Source organism: Arachis duranensis, chromosome 5, assembly GCF_000817695.3.
Source record: "Arachis duranensis cultivar V14167 chromosome 5, aradu.V14167.gnm2.J7QH, whole genome shotgun sequence".
Classification (NCBI taxonomy): Eukaryota; Viridiplantae; Streptophyta; class Magnoliopsida; order Fabales; family Fabaceae; genus Arachis; species Arachis duranensis.
Window position 1 is genome coordinate 59509531 of NC_029776.3, and position 17569 is coordinate 59527099.

At 39.6% G+C, this 17569-nt stretch overlaps 1 protein-coding gene across 1 annotated transcript in view; it reads left to right on the forward strand.

The window, feature by feature from the left end:
- The first annotated feature begins 1129 nt into the window (after nt 1-1129).
- The window catches only part of LOC107489532 (uncharacterized), a 21736-nt gene continuing 5296 nt past the window's right edge, over nt 1130-17569 (forward strand). The window contains exons 1-2 of the mRNA XM_016110285.1: nt 1130-1329; nt 1499-1558. Of these exons, the coding sequence (XP_015965771.1) occupies nt 1130-1329; nt 1499-1558 (260 nt within the window). The remainder of the gene's footprint in view (nt 1330-1498; nt 1559-17569) is intronic.

Consider the following 17569-nt stretch of genomic DNA (forward strand, 5'->3'; position numbering starts at 1 on the left):
ATGCAAAATCCTCATGAAATCATGTAAAATTCACAATGTATGCTTGAATCAAGGTGTAAGTGAATATCTACCCAAAACTAGCTTATTTCCTAAGGAAATGCATGAAACTACCTTAAAAATAGTAAAGAAAAGGTCAGTAAAACTAGCCAAGATGTCCTGGCATCAACCGTTTGTGAGTAATGGACCCTAGGTGGGATGTATTAGTTTTATATCATTTGTGGATATTTGTGTTATTTTTTTTGGCCTTAAGAGTGATCATTCCGCGGAGGTACCCGCATTTATCTCGAGCTGTCGGATAAGGCAGTATTTTTTGGGAAAAGGAGATGAATTTTATTAAGATGTTATGTCTCAATAAAACCTCCCGATGTGGATAGGAAAGAGTACCCGGTAAGAGTAAAATGCGATGATAGTAAAGAATAAAGTAAAGAAAAGTAACACAAAAACTAAATACGATTTTTTCTGACTTGAAATGATGTTTCTAGTTGTAGTAACGCCGTAAGATGGTAGCGTTCCAGGAGTGGGAGGTCCTTTGTCGTTCCGTCATAAGACAAGGTCACCATGTCCGAATTCCCGTCAGATCTAGCTTCGGTTGTACCTTAGGCTTATTCTCTGTTTCAGGGCTAGCTCTCGCAGGAGGACTATACTTCTGACCTCATTTGTGAGGTTCCGTTCTGCTTCTTCGTTATTTCCTCTAATTGTTCTACGCGGGCTGGGTCCTCTGGCCTCTACCGGGATGACGGCCTCTAGACCGTATGTCAGCCGAAAGAGGGTTTTCCTGGTCGAAGTTTTTGGGAAGGCTTGGTACGACCAAAGGACGGATCCGAGTTCATCGGCTTAGATCCATTAGGCTTCGTCGAGCTGCTTCTTGAGGCTTTTTACTAGTATTTTGTTAGCCACTTTGACCTGCCCATTTGTCCGTGGGTGTTCTACCAAGATGAACCGTTGAGAAATGTGAAGTCCCACAAAAAATTCTCTGAACCTCTTGTCCATGAATTGAGTTCTGTTGTCTGAGATTACAACCTCCAGGATCCTAAATTGGGTTATGACATGTCTCTAGAAGAACTTCCAACATTGGGTTGCTGTGATTGAGGCCAAGAGTTCGGCTTTGATCCATTTGGTGTAGTAGTCGATGGCGACGATAAGGTATCAGAGCTACCGGAGAGCCATGGGGAAGGGGCCGACGAGGTCGATTCCCAAAGTTCTGAAGGGCCAATCTGCTGCTATGGTGCTGAGCTTAAGCGAGGCAGTTTGGTGGAAATCAAAGTGGATTTGGCATTTGTCGCAACTTTTAACTAGTTGGAAGGAGTCCTTCATGATAGAAGGCGAAAGGTATTATACTTGGATGACTTTTTGGGCCATTGTCTTACCTCCTACATGTTGGCCACAACATCCATCGTGGATTTCACAAAGTATGTAGTTGGTGTCGCTGAGTTCTAGGCTCTTGAGGATGGATTTCAAGAGTCTGTGCTTGTATAGCTGCCCCATTATTGTGGTGTAGTTCAGAACTTCCTGTTTCAACCGTTTCGCTTCCTTGGGGTCTTCGGGTAATGTTAAGGAGGTATTGGAGAATTAGGGAGGTCCAAGAGTTTTGGCTTGAGATCGGGGGGTCGACCACGGTCGTTGTAAACCCCGGATAAATAGCAAATAATTAACCAATAAATTAATTTTTATTTAAATAAAATATAAAATTTAATTTTATAGTTTAAAGAAGTAGAAACAAATTAAAACATGAATTTTAACACTAATTTTAAAGGTTTTAGCCCAAAACTAGACCAAACGGGCCAAAGTGGTTAGACCGGACCCAAACTGGGTCCATGACCCAGCATATAAAACACTAAAGCAAGCTCTTTTCCTTCTCATTTCAAGGAAACACGATGAGGAAGAGAGAGTTACATGCCAAGAACATTCAAACCCTTGATTCAATTTCATTTCTACGTAACCTTCAATCCAAAACTCCGATTGACGAGATGTCAATGACCACGCATTCTTCTCATAATCTCTACAAAACCCATTTAACAATTTGGTAAGAATCTAGTGGTTTCTCACTCAACCACTCTTCCCATAATTTAAAAAATCTGAAGTTTTGATTTTGAGAGATTATGTGATTTTTGTGTTTAGGATCAAATTAGCCTTGTGGACTTGCCAGGTCTTGTCCTAAATTTTCAATGGTAAGGTGAATAATTAATAATTATGAACCCTAAGTTGATTTTATGAGATATTAATTAGTATTGGTTTAGATTATATGTGTTTCAACTAAATTAGTGGTATTGAAAGCTTGATTTTGGGACTGGGAGGCTGGGTTTTCTGTTTGGTGAGGGTGTGGTGCCTTGGGCGTTGGTGGAACGGTGATATTTGTGGCATTCCAAGCTTAGGGAGAAATCGGCCAAGGTATGCTTTTGGTTTCTCATAAATAATTAATAACGTTTCGTGAAAACATAGGCTAGTTGACTGTAGGATAGGTTGAATGTTGTGAAATTGCTAATGTTAGTGGTTTTGGTGAAAAATTGAGTTTGCTATAAGTTTGTGATGATGATTTTTGAGGATGATGACTTTGAGTTATAATTGTTGAGGTATTGATGAATCACATTATTTTGATTGAGAATTGTTGGAATGGAACTGTTGAGATTGAGCGTTGGTATGTGGTAGAAGGTATTGAAAAATTGGGAAACTGTGTTGAATAGGTTTAATGTTGTTTTGGAGTGTAAAACATTGGTTGGATTTGAGGCTATTGGTAAAATAGAGGTTTTGGAAATTTTTGAAAAATATGATTTTAACCCAACTTCAGCGGGCCAAAACTTGGCTTCCAGACCCTCAAACTTTATCAAACTTATTTTAATTAAAAATTGGGTCCAAGAAATTTACACCGTTTGAAAAATGGACTAAAAATGATTTCTAATGAAAAAGTGAACTTCAACCTATTTTCTAACCTCTAAACCTCTATTTTTACTCTCTATGGTCCTAATACTTAGTTTTAATCTTGGTGAAAGGGGAGAACCTTTAGGGAGTGTGAACTTGGAAGTGAAGAAAGCTTGTAAAGTGGTGAATTATGATTGATGATTGACTTCAGATTGAATGAATGTTTGATTGAGATACCTAGGCAGTAGCAAGGATTGTGGTTCGTCATACTTGCTCTAGGTCAATTATTGTAACACCTAGTTAGTAGCAGCAGTAGTGAATTATTCCACTTGCTCCAGCTTGAGCTTATAAACACCCGCCGTGATAGAAGCAGCAGTAGTGGTTACTCCACTTTCTCTTGGGATTGTGGCTCAGATCTACTGATGACGCGGCAATTTTCACAGCACAAATCCCCTTTGGAAATTGTACCAAATCGTCAAGTAATAACGCACCAGAGTGAGGTCGATCCCACAAGGATTGATGGATTGAGCAATTTTAGTTGGGTGACTTGTCTAGTCGAGCGAATATTGAAAGTGTTCCGGGGGTTACCTGAAACGTGTAGCTCGGTTGTCTTGGAGAGGCCCGAGGTGGGGGTTAGGGACCCGAGCTTGATATGTGGAGTGGTTGGTGGTTGTACCTGCAATGACACTCCGATGCTTAAGTTAGCATGGGTCCAAGCAGATATGGAGTAGAATTAGAGTATGAGTTATACCTGGGTGCTCCAGTGTATTTATAATAGTTGGCCGTGATCTTCCCTGGATAAGATATTCTTATCTTATCTTATCTTTTGGGAGTCTTATCTTTATCTTTGTGGAACCACCTTTTCTAGGCCTTTTCGGCCTTTAGTGTTTTGGGCTGCGTTCCTTTTGATGGGCCTTTCTTTGCTTTATGTTTCCGAGGTCCGACCTTTAGGCGTGGGCCTCAGGCTGAGGTCGGACCTCCTTTGAACTTTGCCGAGTTGGGGAGCTCGGTCAGGGTATGAACAGTAGTTATCTTGGAAAAGAAGCTATTCATACTTGGATCTCTTCGGAACCTTGGAAGAGGAATGAAGAGATCATGCTAGAAATATTTTCTCATGATGGACCAAATTGGGTTTGGATGGATATGTGACTATAATCCTCTCAATACTTGATTTGGGAAATGCATGTGGTATAATCAGTGACCATACTTCATCTCTTCTCATGAGCAATTGACCAAGGAATTGGCTATTGATTAAGATTTGAGAGATTGAATTACAAGGAATTGTAATTCGATCAATTAAGATTGCCAAGGAGATCATTGAGTGCATTGATTGAGGAAGAAGATGAGAATGAACTTGATCTGGAGGATTGCAATATCTCTTGATCCCAATGTTCATTTTATTTTTACTTCTTACATTTACTTTTCTTGCCATTTTACTTCTCTGCACTTTATTGCTTTCTTCACTTTTATGCCATTTACATTTCCTTGCTACTTATCACTCCAATATGATTCGTCTAACTAGGATAATCAATTAACCATTGATTGCTTAATCCGTTAATCTCTGTGGGATTCGACCTCACTCTATTGTGAGTTTTACTTGACGACAATTCGGTACACTTGCCGAAGGGAGATTTGTTGAGAGACAAGTTTCCACCTGCATCAAGTTTATGGCGCCGTTGCCGGGGATTAATTATGATTAACAAACTACCGGTTGGTTGATTACCTAGATTAGATATTTTCTTTTGTTTTGCTTATTTCATGCAATTGCTTTAGTTCTTTATTTTCTATGCTCTCTAACTGTTTGTGTTAATGACTCACCAAGAAGCCCCTATTCGTGACAGCTCTGGCTCTTGGTGATTTTGTTATTAATACAACAGTTCTTTTACTTAGATTTTTTTTCCAAATAAAATTGGCATATGATCACATTCTAAGTTTGGTGTTGCCCTGCAACAATCTGTTTTCAATCTTTCTGGATACTTGCATCAATTCTAAGAGAAAGTATCACACTAAGTTTGGTGTACCACTTATTTTTCTATGCAATGTATCCAGCAATGCCACTTGTTTGTATAATCATAATGCCTTTGCTTCTTAGGCTTGCGGTGTTATCCTTAATTTTTGCTTGCTTAACCACATACATCACTTACATTTTAGTATGTAAAACGTTCATGACCCATCATAGACCCCACCACCACTGTTTTATTTGCTGCTTGAAGACAAGCAATTAGTTTAAATTGGTGTGGGAAGGGAGAAAAGTAGGAGAAAAAGGGCAACAACAATAAAGATGAACTACAAGGTGGTAAAGTTCATTTTTCCTCTTACTTATTTCCATTACATTCAACTCCATGATTGTCTTCTAAGTTCTTTGTATGTAGGTGTGCTTGCTCCTTGTAAATAAGCATGTCAATTCTGTCTTTTAAACTTTTTATTGATTAAGGCTGTGTTTTCTAGTCTTTATGTCACTGCATCCTTGCTTTACTTAATTGTATGCTTGTCCCTTTGAATCAAATGAAAAAGAGAATGAGTGTTTTACAAAAGACCAGAGAGGAGTTCATACTATGGAATAAGTTCATGAGTTTATGGTATAGTCATAAGTTAGCTAAGTTGGTTCAACCACAAGGTGGGAGGACAACTATCTGTCAGGAATCCTATGCTTTGAACACACCCCATGAGACTAGCTAAGTAAGAAGATCCTAATAAGAAAAAGGGAAAGAACAATAAAGGTTGAAAAATAAAAGAAAAAGAGTAAGCAATAAGGCTAGGCACCAATGGTTTTAAACTTGAGGCATGTGTCTGTGGTGCTCCTGTGTGAGGGATCTACTTGGATGAATAAGCTCTTAGGGGTGCCTTATCACCTGGTAACTTGGGTTAACTAACTCGGAATTATCAGCTGAAAGTCCATATCAAGAGTAACCATCACTACAGAGCATTTAGTAACCCAAAGAGGTGCTGGACACCAAGGTCTCAAGAAAAGAAAATAAATAAACTATGTGCCTGTGGTGTGTATGTATGGGGGAGAGACTTGAGCAAGTAAGTCCTTAGGGGTGCCTCAACACCTAGCACCTTGAACCAACTGGTTCGGAAGTACTGGCTGAAAGCTTACCTTAAAGAGTTGCCCCCTTACAGAACACTTAGCTTAAGGTCAAAAATAAGCCCTGAAATAACAACATAAGGATCAGTGAATAAAGGTCTCATGGGATGCAATCACAGTAAGTATTCTAGGACATGATAAAGGTCTGAAAGCCAGGAATGAACCTAAGTTTCTATGCATGAAACCACCATAAAACCAGGGACATGACTTCCACAAGAATGACTCATTTCTCTTGGCATTCCATTCATCATTCTCTTGTTCCAGTACTTGCTTAGGGACAAGCAAGCTAAGTTTGGTGTTGTGATGCCAAGGCATTTTGGCAAGTTTCACTGACCTTTTCTTTACTGTTTTTAGGGTAGTTTCATGCATTTTCTTAGAAAATAAGCAAGTATTTGGTTGAAAATGCAATCATACCATGATTCAAACAAACATTGTGAATTTTGAATGATTTCATGAGAATTATGCATGAATTATATGATAAATTGGGTAATGCATGATCCTATGATTAAGAGCAAGACTTTGATGCACATTGTTTGATTGACTTTAGGCCAAAAGAAGAAGAGAAGAGTCACGTTAGTGGCTACGTTAGTTACACTAACGTGGGCACTAACGTGGAAGGAAGGAAAGCCCCAACGTTAGTGAGAAAAGTTAGTGGCATTAACTTTGAAGAAAGGAAATGGAGCCAACGTTAGTGACACTTAACATTATCACTAACGTTGGACCAAGCTCATAAGTGGCCACATTAGTTGCCACGTTAACTTAGTTAACGTGGCCTCTAACGTTAAGAAGAAAAGGGAACGCCAACGTTAGTGACATTCAACTTTATCACTAACGTTGGCCAAGTCAAAAGGAGCCACGATAACTCCCACCTTATCCTAGTTAACGTAGAAGCTAACGTGAAGAAACAAGGTTGTCGACAACGTTAGTGACACCAAACATTATCACTAACATTGGAAGAAACCCACACCATCCCCAAGAAGCCATGTTAACTCCCATGTTAACTTAGTTAACGTGGGAGTTAACGTGAAGAAGAAAGGTGATCGCCAACATTAGTGACACCCAACATTGTCACTAACGTTGGAAGGAGCCCACACAAGCCACAATGAGCCACGTTAACGTGGGCAAAAAGTCCCACCTGGCAGCTTGACCATGCCTTCTTCAAACACGCATAACTTGAGCTACAAAGCTCCAAATGAGGTGATTCCAGTGCCATTGGAAAGTAGGATTCTAGAGCTTTCCAAGCATATATGGCACTACATGGTGGAGACTAAATTTAAGGGAGAAAACCTGCCCCGAAAGTGCAAAGATGAACATGGTCTCAACCTGTAGTAAGGCCAACTGACCTCTTCTCCTTCCAAGAATGGTAACTCGAGTTGTAGAGCTCCAAATGATGTGCTTCCAAAAGCATTGGAAAGTAGACACCCAGGGCTTTCCAAAAATATATAATAGTATGGGGTGGATACTAAGTTTGAGCTTCAGAAATTGGAAATAATGAAGCCCTGATCGCTAGCGTTATTGGCACTCAAGTTTTCCAATAACGCTAGCGACTATGCCAGCGACCATGTCCATTTGAAAGGAGCATAACTTGAGTTACAGAGATCCAATTGAGGTGATTTTAGTTGCGTTAGATAAATGACATTCAGAGCTTTCCAACGATATATAATACTCTATAGTGGGCATGAAATTGGAGCACAAACCAGAGGCATCTTTTAAGCCCCAAAAACACCAACTGGTACCAAGTGTGACGTTAGCCACACTAACTTGAGCACTAACGCCACACTTGTAGAGTTAGTGTGGCTAACTTTAGCACTAACTTTAGCACCTGGACCTCAACTTGATCCACTTCTCTCTCAAGTCCACTTCAAAGCTCAAGCAAGCAAGCCCACAATTGTCAACCAATCAAGCCCACAAGAAGCATCTAGAATAGGAATTTTCATTTAAACTGTAATTTGCTTTTAATTTCATTTTGTAATTTAGGAGAGCCTATATAAAGGCCTTAGTTTTTACATTGAAGGCATCTTGAAAATTGAAGGAAGCGGGAGAGAGTGAAGACCAATTCGAACTTCTGTGAATTAGCACACTCCAAGGGGAGTGGGTATTCGGACCCCTCCCCTCAACCACTCTTCTTCCTTTTCTTTTCTTTTCTTTTCTTAGTAGTAGTTTAATTCTAGTTTGTACTTTTCATTTATGAATTTTGAAGTTTCAATTTTAGTTTTAATCTTCATCTTTACTTTTCTGCACTTTCTTTCTTTTCTATCTTGGTAGAGCAATGATAAACTAACTCTTTTCATTGGGTTAGAGAGCTCTATTGTGATTCAATGGATCAATTGTAATTCTTATTCTTCTTCTTCTTTCTTTTCTCTTGATTTTACTAGAGAGCTTTCAATCTTCATTCAATTGGGTAGTTATCTCGGAAAAGAAGCTATTCATACTTGGATCTCTTCGGAACCTTGGAAGAGGAATGAAGAGATCATGCTAGAAATGCTTTCTCATGTTGGACCAAATTGGGTTTGGATGGATATGTGACTATAATCCTCTCAATACTTGATTTGGGAAATGCATGTGGTATAATCAGTGACCATACTTCATCTCTTCTCATGAGCAATTGACCAAGGAATTGGCTATTGATCAAGATTTGAGAGATTGAATTACAAGGAATTGTAATTCGATCAATTAAGATTGTCAAGGTGATCAATGAGTGCATTGATTGAGGAAAAAGATGAGAATGAACTTGATCTGGAGGATTGCAATATCTCTTGATCCCAATATTCATTTTATTTTTAGTTCTTACATTTACTTTTCTTGCCATTTTACTTCTCTGCACTTTATTGCTTTCTTTAATTTTATGCCATTTACATTTCCTTGCTACTTATCATTCCAATATGATTCGTCTAACTTGGATAATCAATTAACCATTGATTGCTTAATCCGTTAATCTCTGTGGGATTCGACCTCACTCTATTGTGAGTTTTACTTGACGACAATTCGGCAATGTTGAGAGACAAGTTTCCACCTGCATCAAAGTTCTAATCTCATATTCAGATGCCCCATTGTCAGAGGGGAAACGATGTGAATCGTTGATTAGAAACCCAAGAGATATGCATTCAAGCTTGTTTTCATGTAGAACGGAAGTGTTTGTCAGGCACATGTTCATAAGTGAGAATGGTGATGAGTGTCACTTGATCATCACATTCATCATGTTCTTGTGTGCGAATGAATATCTTGGACTAAGAATAAGCTTGAATTGGATAGAATAACAATAGTACTTTGCATTAATACTCGAGGAACAATAGAGCTCCACACCTTAATCTATGAGGTGTAGAAACTCCACCATTGAAAATACATAGGTGATAATAGTATTCATTGGTTTCTGCCCCAGAGAGGGAACCTAGGTCTAAGGACTAAACGTCCAAAGATGTCAAAAAGATTTAAAATATAGTAGTAAAAGGTCTTATTATAGAGAACTAGTAACTATGATTACAGAAATAAGTAAATGATGCAGAAATCTTCTTCCGGGCCCATTTGGTGTGTGCTTGGACTGAGCATTGAAGCTTTCATGTGTAGAGACTTTTCTTGGTGTTAAACGCCAGCTTTTATGCCAATTTCAGCATTTAACTCTAGCTTTTATCCTGTTTCTGGCATTTAACGCCAGAATAGGGCTGGAAGTTGGCATTTGAACGCCAGTTTGCATCGTCAAAAATCAGAAAAAGTATGAACTATTATATATTGCTAGAAAGCCCAGAATCTTTACTTTCCAACGTAATTGAGAGCGCACCAATTGGGCTTCTGTAGCTCCAAAAAATCCATTTCGAGTTCAGGGAGGTCAGAATCCAACAACATCTGCAGTCCTTTTTCAGCCTCTAAATTAGATTTTTGCTCAGGTCCCTTAATTTCAGCCAGAAAATACCTGAAATCACATAAAAACACACATACTCATAGTAAAGTCTAAAAATGTGAATTTTGCTTAAAAACTAATAAAAATATACTAAAAAATAGCTAGATCCTACTAAAAACTTCCTAAAAGTAATGCCAAAAAGCGTATAAATTATCTGCTCATCACAATTCCAAACTTAAATTGTTGCTTGTCCCCAAGTAACTGAAAACAAAATAGAATAAAAAGAAGAGAATATACAATGAATCTCACAATATCAGTGAAACTTAGTTCTAATTAGACGAGCGGGGCTAGTAGCTTTTTGCTTCTGAACAGTTTTGGCATCTCACTTTATCCTTTGAAATTCAGAATGATTGGTATCTATAGGAATTCAGAATTTAGATTGTGTTATTCATTCTCCTAGTTCAGTATGTTGATTCTTGAACACAACTACTTTATGAGTCTTGGCCGTGGCCCTAAGCACTTTGTTTTCCAGTATTACCACCGGATACATAAATGCCACAGACACATAACTGGGTGAACCTTTTCAGATTGCGACTTAGCTTTGCTAAAGTCCCCAATAAGAGGTGTCCAGAGTTCTTAAGCACACTCTTTTTGCTTTGGATCACGACTTTAACCACTCAGTCTCAAGCTTTTCACTTGGACCTTCATGCCACAAGCACATGGTTAGGGACAGCTTGATTTAGCCGCTTACGCCAGGATTTTCTTCCTTTAGGCCCTCCTATCCATTAATGCTCAAAGCCTTGGATCCTCTTTACCCTTGCCTTTTGGTTTAAAGGGCTATTGGATTTTTCTGCTTGCTTTTTCTTTTTCTTTCTTTTTCTTTTTTGCCATTTTTTTCGCAAGCTTTGTTATTCACTGCTTTTCCTTGCTTCAAGAATCAATTTCATGATTTTTCAGATTATCAATAACATTTTTCTTTGTTCATCATTCTTTCAAGAGCCAACAATTTTAACATTCATAAACTTCACTATCAAAAATATGCACTGTTCAAGTATTCATTTAGAAAATAAAAAGTATTGCCACCACATCAAAATAATTAAACTAATTTCAAGATAAAATTTGAAATTCATGTACTTCTTGTTCTTTTGTAATTAGGAACATTTTTTTTCATTTAACAAAGGTGAAGGATTCATGGAATTATTCATAGCTTTAAGACATAGACACTAGACACTAATGATCATGTAGTAAAGACAAAAAACATAGTAAAACATAAAGCTCAAATCTGAAAACAGAAAGACAAATAGACAAGGCGATTAAGGAACGGGTCCACCTTAGTGAGGGTGGCGTCTTCTTCCTCTTGAAGAACCAATGGCGCTTTTGAGCTCCTCTATGTCTCTTCCTTGCCTTTGTTGCTCCTCCCTCATGGTTCTTTGATCTTCTCTAATTTCATGGAGAATGATGGAGTGCTCTTGGTGCTCCACCCTTAGTTGGTCCATGTTGTAACTCAAGCCTTCCAAAGAGGTGTTGAGTTGCTCCCAATAGTTGTGTGGAGGAAAGTGCATACCTTGAGGCATCTCAGGGATTTCATGAGGAATTTCCTCATGATCTTGTTGAGGTCCATGAGTGGGCTCTCTTGTTTACTCCATCCTTTTCTTAGTGATGGGATTGTCCTCTTCAATGGTGATGTCTTCCTCTATGAAAATTCCAGCTAAACTGCATAGGTGACAAATGAGATGAGGAAAGGATAAACTTGCCAAAGTGGAGGTCTTGTCAGCCACCTTGTATAGTTCTAGAGGTATGATCTCATAAACTTCCACTTCCTCCCCAATCATGATACTATGGATCATGATGGCCCGATCCACAGTTACTTCAGATCGGTTGCTAGTAGGAATGATAGAGCGTTGGATGAACTCCAACCATCCTCTAGCCACAGGCTTAAGGTCCAGTCTTCTCAATTGAACCGGCTTGCCTCTTGAGTCTCTTTTCCATTGAGCTCCTTCTACACATATGTCCATGAAGACTTGGTCCAAGCTTTGATCAAGGTTGACCCTTCTAGTGTAAGGGCGTGCGTTTTCTTGCATCAAGGCAAGTTGAAAACCAACCTTACATTTTTTGGACTAAAATCTAAGTATTTCCCCTAAACCATTGTAAGCCAATTTTTTGGATTTGGGTTCATACTTTGATCATGGTTCCTAGTGATCCATGCATTTTCATATAACTCTTGAACCATTAAGATTCTGACTTGTTGAATGGGGTTGGTGAGAACTTCCCAACCTCTTCTTTAGATCTCATGTCAAATCTTTGGATACTCATTCCTTTTGAGCATGAAAGGGACCTCAGGGATCACCTTCTTCTTGGCCATAACTTCATAGAAGTGGTCTTGATAGACATTTGAGATGAATCTCTCCATCTCTCATGACTTGAAGGTGGAAGCTTTTGCCTTTCCTTTCCACTTTCTAGAGGTTTCTCCGGCCTTAGGTGCCATAAATGGTTATGGAAAAACAAAAAGTAATGCTTTTATCACACCAAACTTAAAAGGTTTGCTCGTCCTCAAGCAAAAGAAGAAAGAAAGAAGGGGAAGAAGAAGAAAATGGAGGAGATGGAGGGTGGAATGTGAATTTGGCCAAGGTAGTATAAGGTGTTTGTGATGTGTGAAATTGAAGGAGGGATGAGAGGATTATATAGGAGTGGGGGGAAGGGTAGGTTCGTGTATTTGGGGTTGGGTTTGGGAGGGAAAGGATTTTGAATTTGGAGGTAGGTGATAAACCCCATTTTTAGAGTTTATCTTGTACTGATTTCAAGGGTTTTATCAATGATCCTACGTACTTATTCATATGAAAATGCATGATTTTGTGTTCCTTTCCCAATTTTGTCTCATGGATGAAAACATGCTTCTTTTGCACTAAATTAGATATATTGATAATCCTTCTCTAGTACCATTCGATACCGTGATCCGTGTGTTAAGTGATTTCAGAGTTTATAGGGCACGGATGACTCGGAGGGGAGAATGGGAGCATGCATAAAGGAAAAGAGCATGGAAAAGTGGGCTTTGGAAACTTCAGCATCGACGCGTGCGCGCACATGGCGCGTCCGCGCAGATCTGCACCACCAGAGCCAATGCTAGGAGCTAGGCTACAAGCCGGCGCGTGTAGCGGCTAAGTCTTGATCCTCATGGATGCGTCCACGCAGATTACGCCTGTGCGCGGATTGTAATTGCCCCAGGAGCGCGTGTATGATTTTTTAAGAGAGCACGTGACCAAAGCGTGGAGGCAGTTGGAGACCCTATTTTGGGGAAAAGTTTTGGCGGGAAAAGATTAAGAGGGCAAAGGATTGAATGGTTAAGGGACTTTTGACTCATTTTGCATGTTCTTAGATATTTTCTTAGAGTTGGTTACATTTTGGGTAGAGAGAGAACCTCCAACCTCTCTCAAGGATTTCATTCTCTACATTTTCCACTACAATTCTCCTTTGATTTTTCTTGGTGAGATCCATTGTAATACACTTTTATTTTGATGCAATTAGTAGATCTACTATTCTCATATTCTCAATTAGTGTTCTTTGATTCTCTCACTTTGGATCTAGCTTTGCCTTTGTTACTTGGATTTGAAACTAGTGAATTGAGGTACTTTCATATCCATTACTTACAATTATTCAATTGTAGATAATTGTGTGATTTAGGTCTCTTGAATTCAATTCTCTATTTCAACTTCATAATGCCTCTTATGAATGCTCACCAAATGTTTGATAAAATGCCAACACTAGTTATGGAGTAAAAGTTTCTCACTTGGCTTAGGGTTTGAACCATTAGGAAGATTTGAATAGTGGATGTCAATTGTTGATTGAGAATTAAGGATTGCTAATTGGCTTGAGATGCACTAAAGCTAGATTCCCTTAGGGTGAAGCTAGAACCTGTGACTCAAGCTAATCACTTTCACTTGACTCTCCTCTATAATTAAAGGTCAACTAAGTGGAGCAAGACTTAATTGTTATCATCATTGAAGGAAATCATAGTGATAGAATTCCCAATGCTAATCCTAGGCCAAGTCTCTTAATATTGATTGTTTGTCATCCACTTTTGCTAGCTTGAATTAGTACATCGATCTTCAAAAATCACAACAAAAGCTTCCTAATCAATAACATGCATTGATGAGTGGATAATTTATACACTTTTTGGCATTGTTTTTAGTATATTTTTAGTATATTTTAGTTAGTTTTTATTATATTTTTATTAGCTTTTAGTTAAAATTCACTTTTCTGGACTTTACTATGAGTTTGTATGTTTTTCTGTGATTTCAGGTATTTTCTGGCTGAAATTGAGGGACCTTAGCAAAAATCTTATTCAGAGACTGAAAAAGACTGCAGATGCTGTTGGATTCTGACCACCCTGCACTCGAAGTGGATTTTCTAGAGCTACAGAAGCCCAATTGGCGCGCTCTCAACGACGTTGGAAAGTAGACATTCTGGGCTTTCCAGCAATGAATAATAGCCCATACTTTGCCCGAGATTTGATGGCCCAAATTGGTGTTCCAAATCAGCTCAAAACTGTCCGGCGTTAAACGCCGGAACTGGCACAAGAATGGGAGTTAAACGCCCAAACTGGCACAAAAGCTGGTGTTTAACTCCAAGAAAAGACTCTACCCATGAAAGCTTCAATGCTCAGCCCAAGCACACACCAAGTGGGCCCGGAAGTGGATTTTTATGTCATTTACTCATCTCTGTAAACCCTAGGCTACTAGTTCTCTACAAATAGAACCTTTTGCTATTGTATTTTCATCTTTGGATGTTTAGTTCTTAGATCATGGGGGCTGGCCTCACGGCCATGCCTAGGCCTTGTTCTTATGTATTTTCAACGGTGGAGTTTCTACACACCATAGATTAAGGTGTGGAGCTCTGTTGTACCTCGAGTATTAATGCAATTACTATTGTTCTTCTATTCAATTCAGCTTATTCTTGTTCTAAGATATTCATTTGCACCCAAAAACATGATGAATGCGATGATTATGTAACACTCATCATCATTCTCACTTATGAACGGGTGCCTGACAACCACTTCTGTTCTACAAGCAAACAAGGCTTGAATGTTTTTCTCTTGGATCCCTTAATCGGAATCTTCGTGGTATAAGCTAGAATTGATGGTGGCATTTAAGAGAATCCGGAAGGTCTAAACCTTGTCTGTGGTATTCTGAGTAGGATTCAATGATTGAATGACTGTGATGAGCTTCAAACTCCTGAAGGCTGGGTGTTAGTGACAGATGCAAAAGAATCAATGGATTCTATTCCAACCTGATTGAGAACCGACAGATGATTAGCCATGCCGTGACAGGGTGCGTTGAACATTTTCATTGAGAGGACGAGATTGTAGCCACTGACAACGGTGATGCCCAAGATATAGCTTGCCATGGAAAGGAGTAAGAAGGATTGGATGAAGACAGTAGGAAAGCAGAGAGACGGAAGGGACAGAGCATCTCCATACGCTTATTTGAAATTCTCACCAATGAATTACATAAGTATCTGTATCTTTATTTTATGCTTTATTCATAAATCATCCATAACCATTTGAATATGCCTGACTGAGATTTACAAGATGACCATAGCTTGCTTCATACCAACAATCTCCGTGGGATCGACCCTTACTCTGAATTCTTGAGATTGATACTCTGAATGCCATATTGGCTCAGAACAAAATATTGACTCAGCAAGTCAATATGATTTCTCAAAGTCTGTCTGGAATGCAAGCTGCACCAGGCAGTACTAAGGATGCTTCATCTGAAGAAGAAGCTTATGATCCTGAGATCCCTTCAATGGAAGAGGTGAATTACATGGGAGAACCCTATGGAAACACCTATAATTTTTCATGGAGAAATCATCCAAATCTCTCATGGAAGGATCAACAGAGACCTCAACAAGGTTTCAACAACAATAATGGTGGAAAAAACAGGTTTAGCAATGGCAAGCCTTTTCATCATCTTCTCAGCAACAGACAGAGAATTCTAAACAGAGCCACTCTGACTTAGCAACCATGGTCTCTAATCTAATCAAAACCACTCAAAGTTTCATGACTGAAACAAGGTCCACCATTAGAAACTTGGAGGCACAAGTGGGACAGGTGAGCAAGAAAATTACTGAACTCCCTCCTAGTACTCTTCCAAGCAATACAGAAGAAAATCTAAAAGGAGAGTGCAAGGCCATCAACATGGCCGAATTTGGAGAGGAGGAAGAGGCAGTGAACGCCACTGAGAAAGACCTCAATGGACGCCCACTAGCCTCCAATGAGTTCCCTAATGAGGAATCATGGGAATCTGAAGCTCACTCTGAGACCATAGAGATCTCATTGGATTTACTTCTGCCATTCATGAGCTCTGATGAGTATTCTTCCTCTGAAGAGGATGAATATGTCACTGAAGAGCAAGTTGCCAAGTACCTTGGAGCAAACATGAAGCTAAATGACAAGTTATTTGGTAATGAGACTTGGGAGGATGAACCCGCTTTGCTCACCAAAGAACTGGATGACTTGTCTAGGCAGAAATTACCTCAAAAGAGACAGGATCCTGGGAAGTTTTCAATACCTTGTATCATAGGCACCATGACCTTTAAGAAGGCTCTGTGTGACCTAGGGTTAAGTATAAACCTTATACCTCTCTCTGTAATGGAGAAGCTAGGGATCTTTGAGGTGCAAGCTGCAAGAATCTCACTAGAGATGGCAGACAACTCAAGAAAACAAGCTTATGGACTTGTAGAGGATGTTCTGGTAAAGATTGAAGACCATTACATCCCTACTGATTTCATAGTCCTAGAGACTGGGAAGTGCATGGATGAATCTGTCATCCTTGGCAGACCCTTCCTAGCCATAGCAAAGGCTGTGATTGATGTTGACAGAGGAGAATTGATCATTCAAGTGAATGAAGAATCCTTTGTGTTTAAGGCTCAAGGATATCCCTCTCTCACCATGGAGAGGAAGCATGAAGAACTTCTCTCAAAATAGAGTCAAACAGAGCCCCCACAGTCAAACTCTAAGTTTGGTGTTGGGAGGCCACAACCAACTTCTACGTTTGGTGTTAAACCCCCACATTCAAACTCTAAGTTGGGTGTTGGGAGGTTCCAACATTGCTTTGTTATTTCATGTTTTCTGTAGGTTGATGATCATGGGAAGTCACAAAATCAATTGAAAAAGCAAAAACAGAATAAAAAACATAAAGAAAAACAGCACACCCTGGAGGAAGATCTTGCTGCCGTTTAAACGCCAGTAAGGGCATCAAATGGGCGTTTAATGCCCAGTCTGGCACCATTCTGGGCGTTTAACGCCAGAAAGGGGCACCAGACTGTCGTTAAATGCCAGAAAAGGGCAAGAAGCTGGCGTTAAATGCCAGAAATGGGCACCAGCCCGGCGTTTAACGCCAGAATTGGCATAAAGAGCACTTTTGCTCGCCACTTGGTGCAGGGATGAATTTTCCTTGACACCTCAGGATCTGTGGACCCCACAGGATCCCCACCTACCCCACCACCCTCTCTCTTCTTCTTCACCCATTCACCAATCACCTCAACACCTCTTCCCCAAAAACCCTTCACCTATCAAATCCCAACTTTCTCTTCACCACTCACATCCATCCTTCACAAAATCCCACCTACCTCACCATTCAAATTCAAATCACTTTCCCTCCCAAACCCACCCTCCCATAGCTGAACCCTACCCCTCTCTCCACCCCTATATAAACCCATCTTCACTCCTTCATTTTCACACACCCTAATCACTACTTCTCCCCCTTTGGCCGAACCACAAAGCCACCTCCATC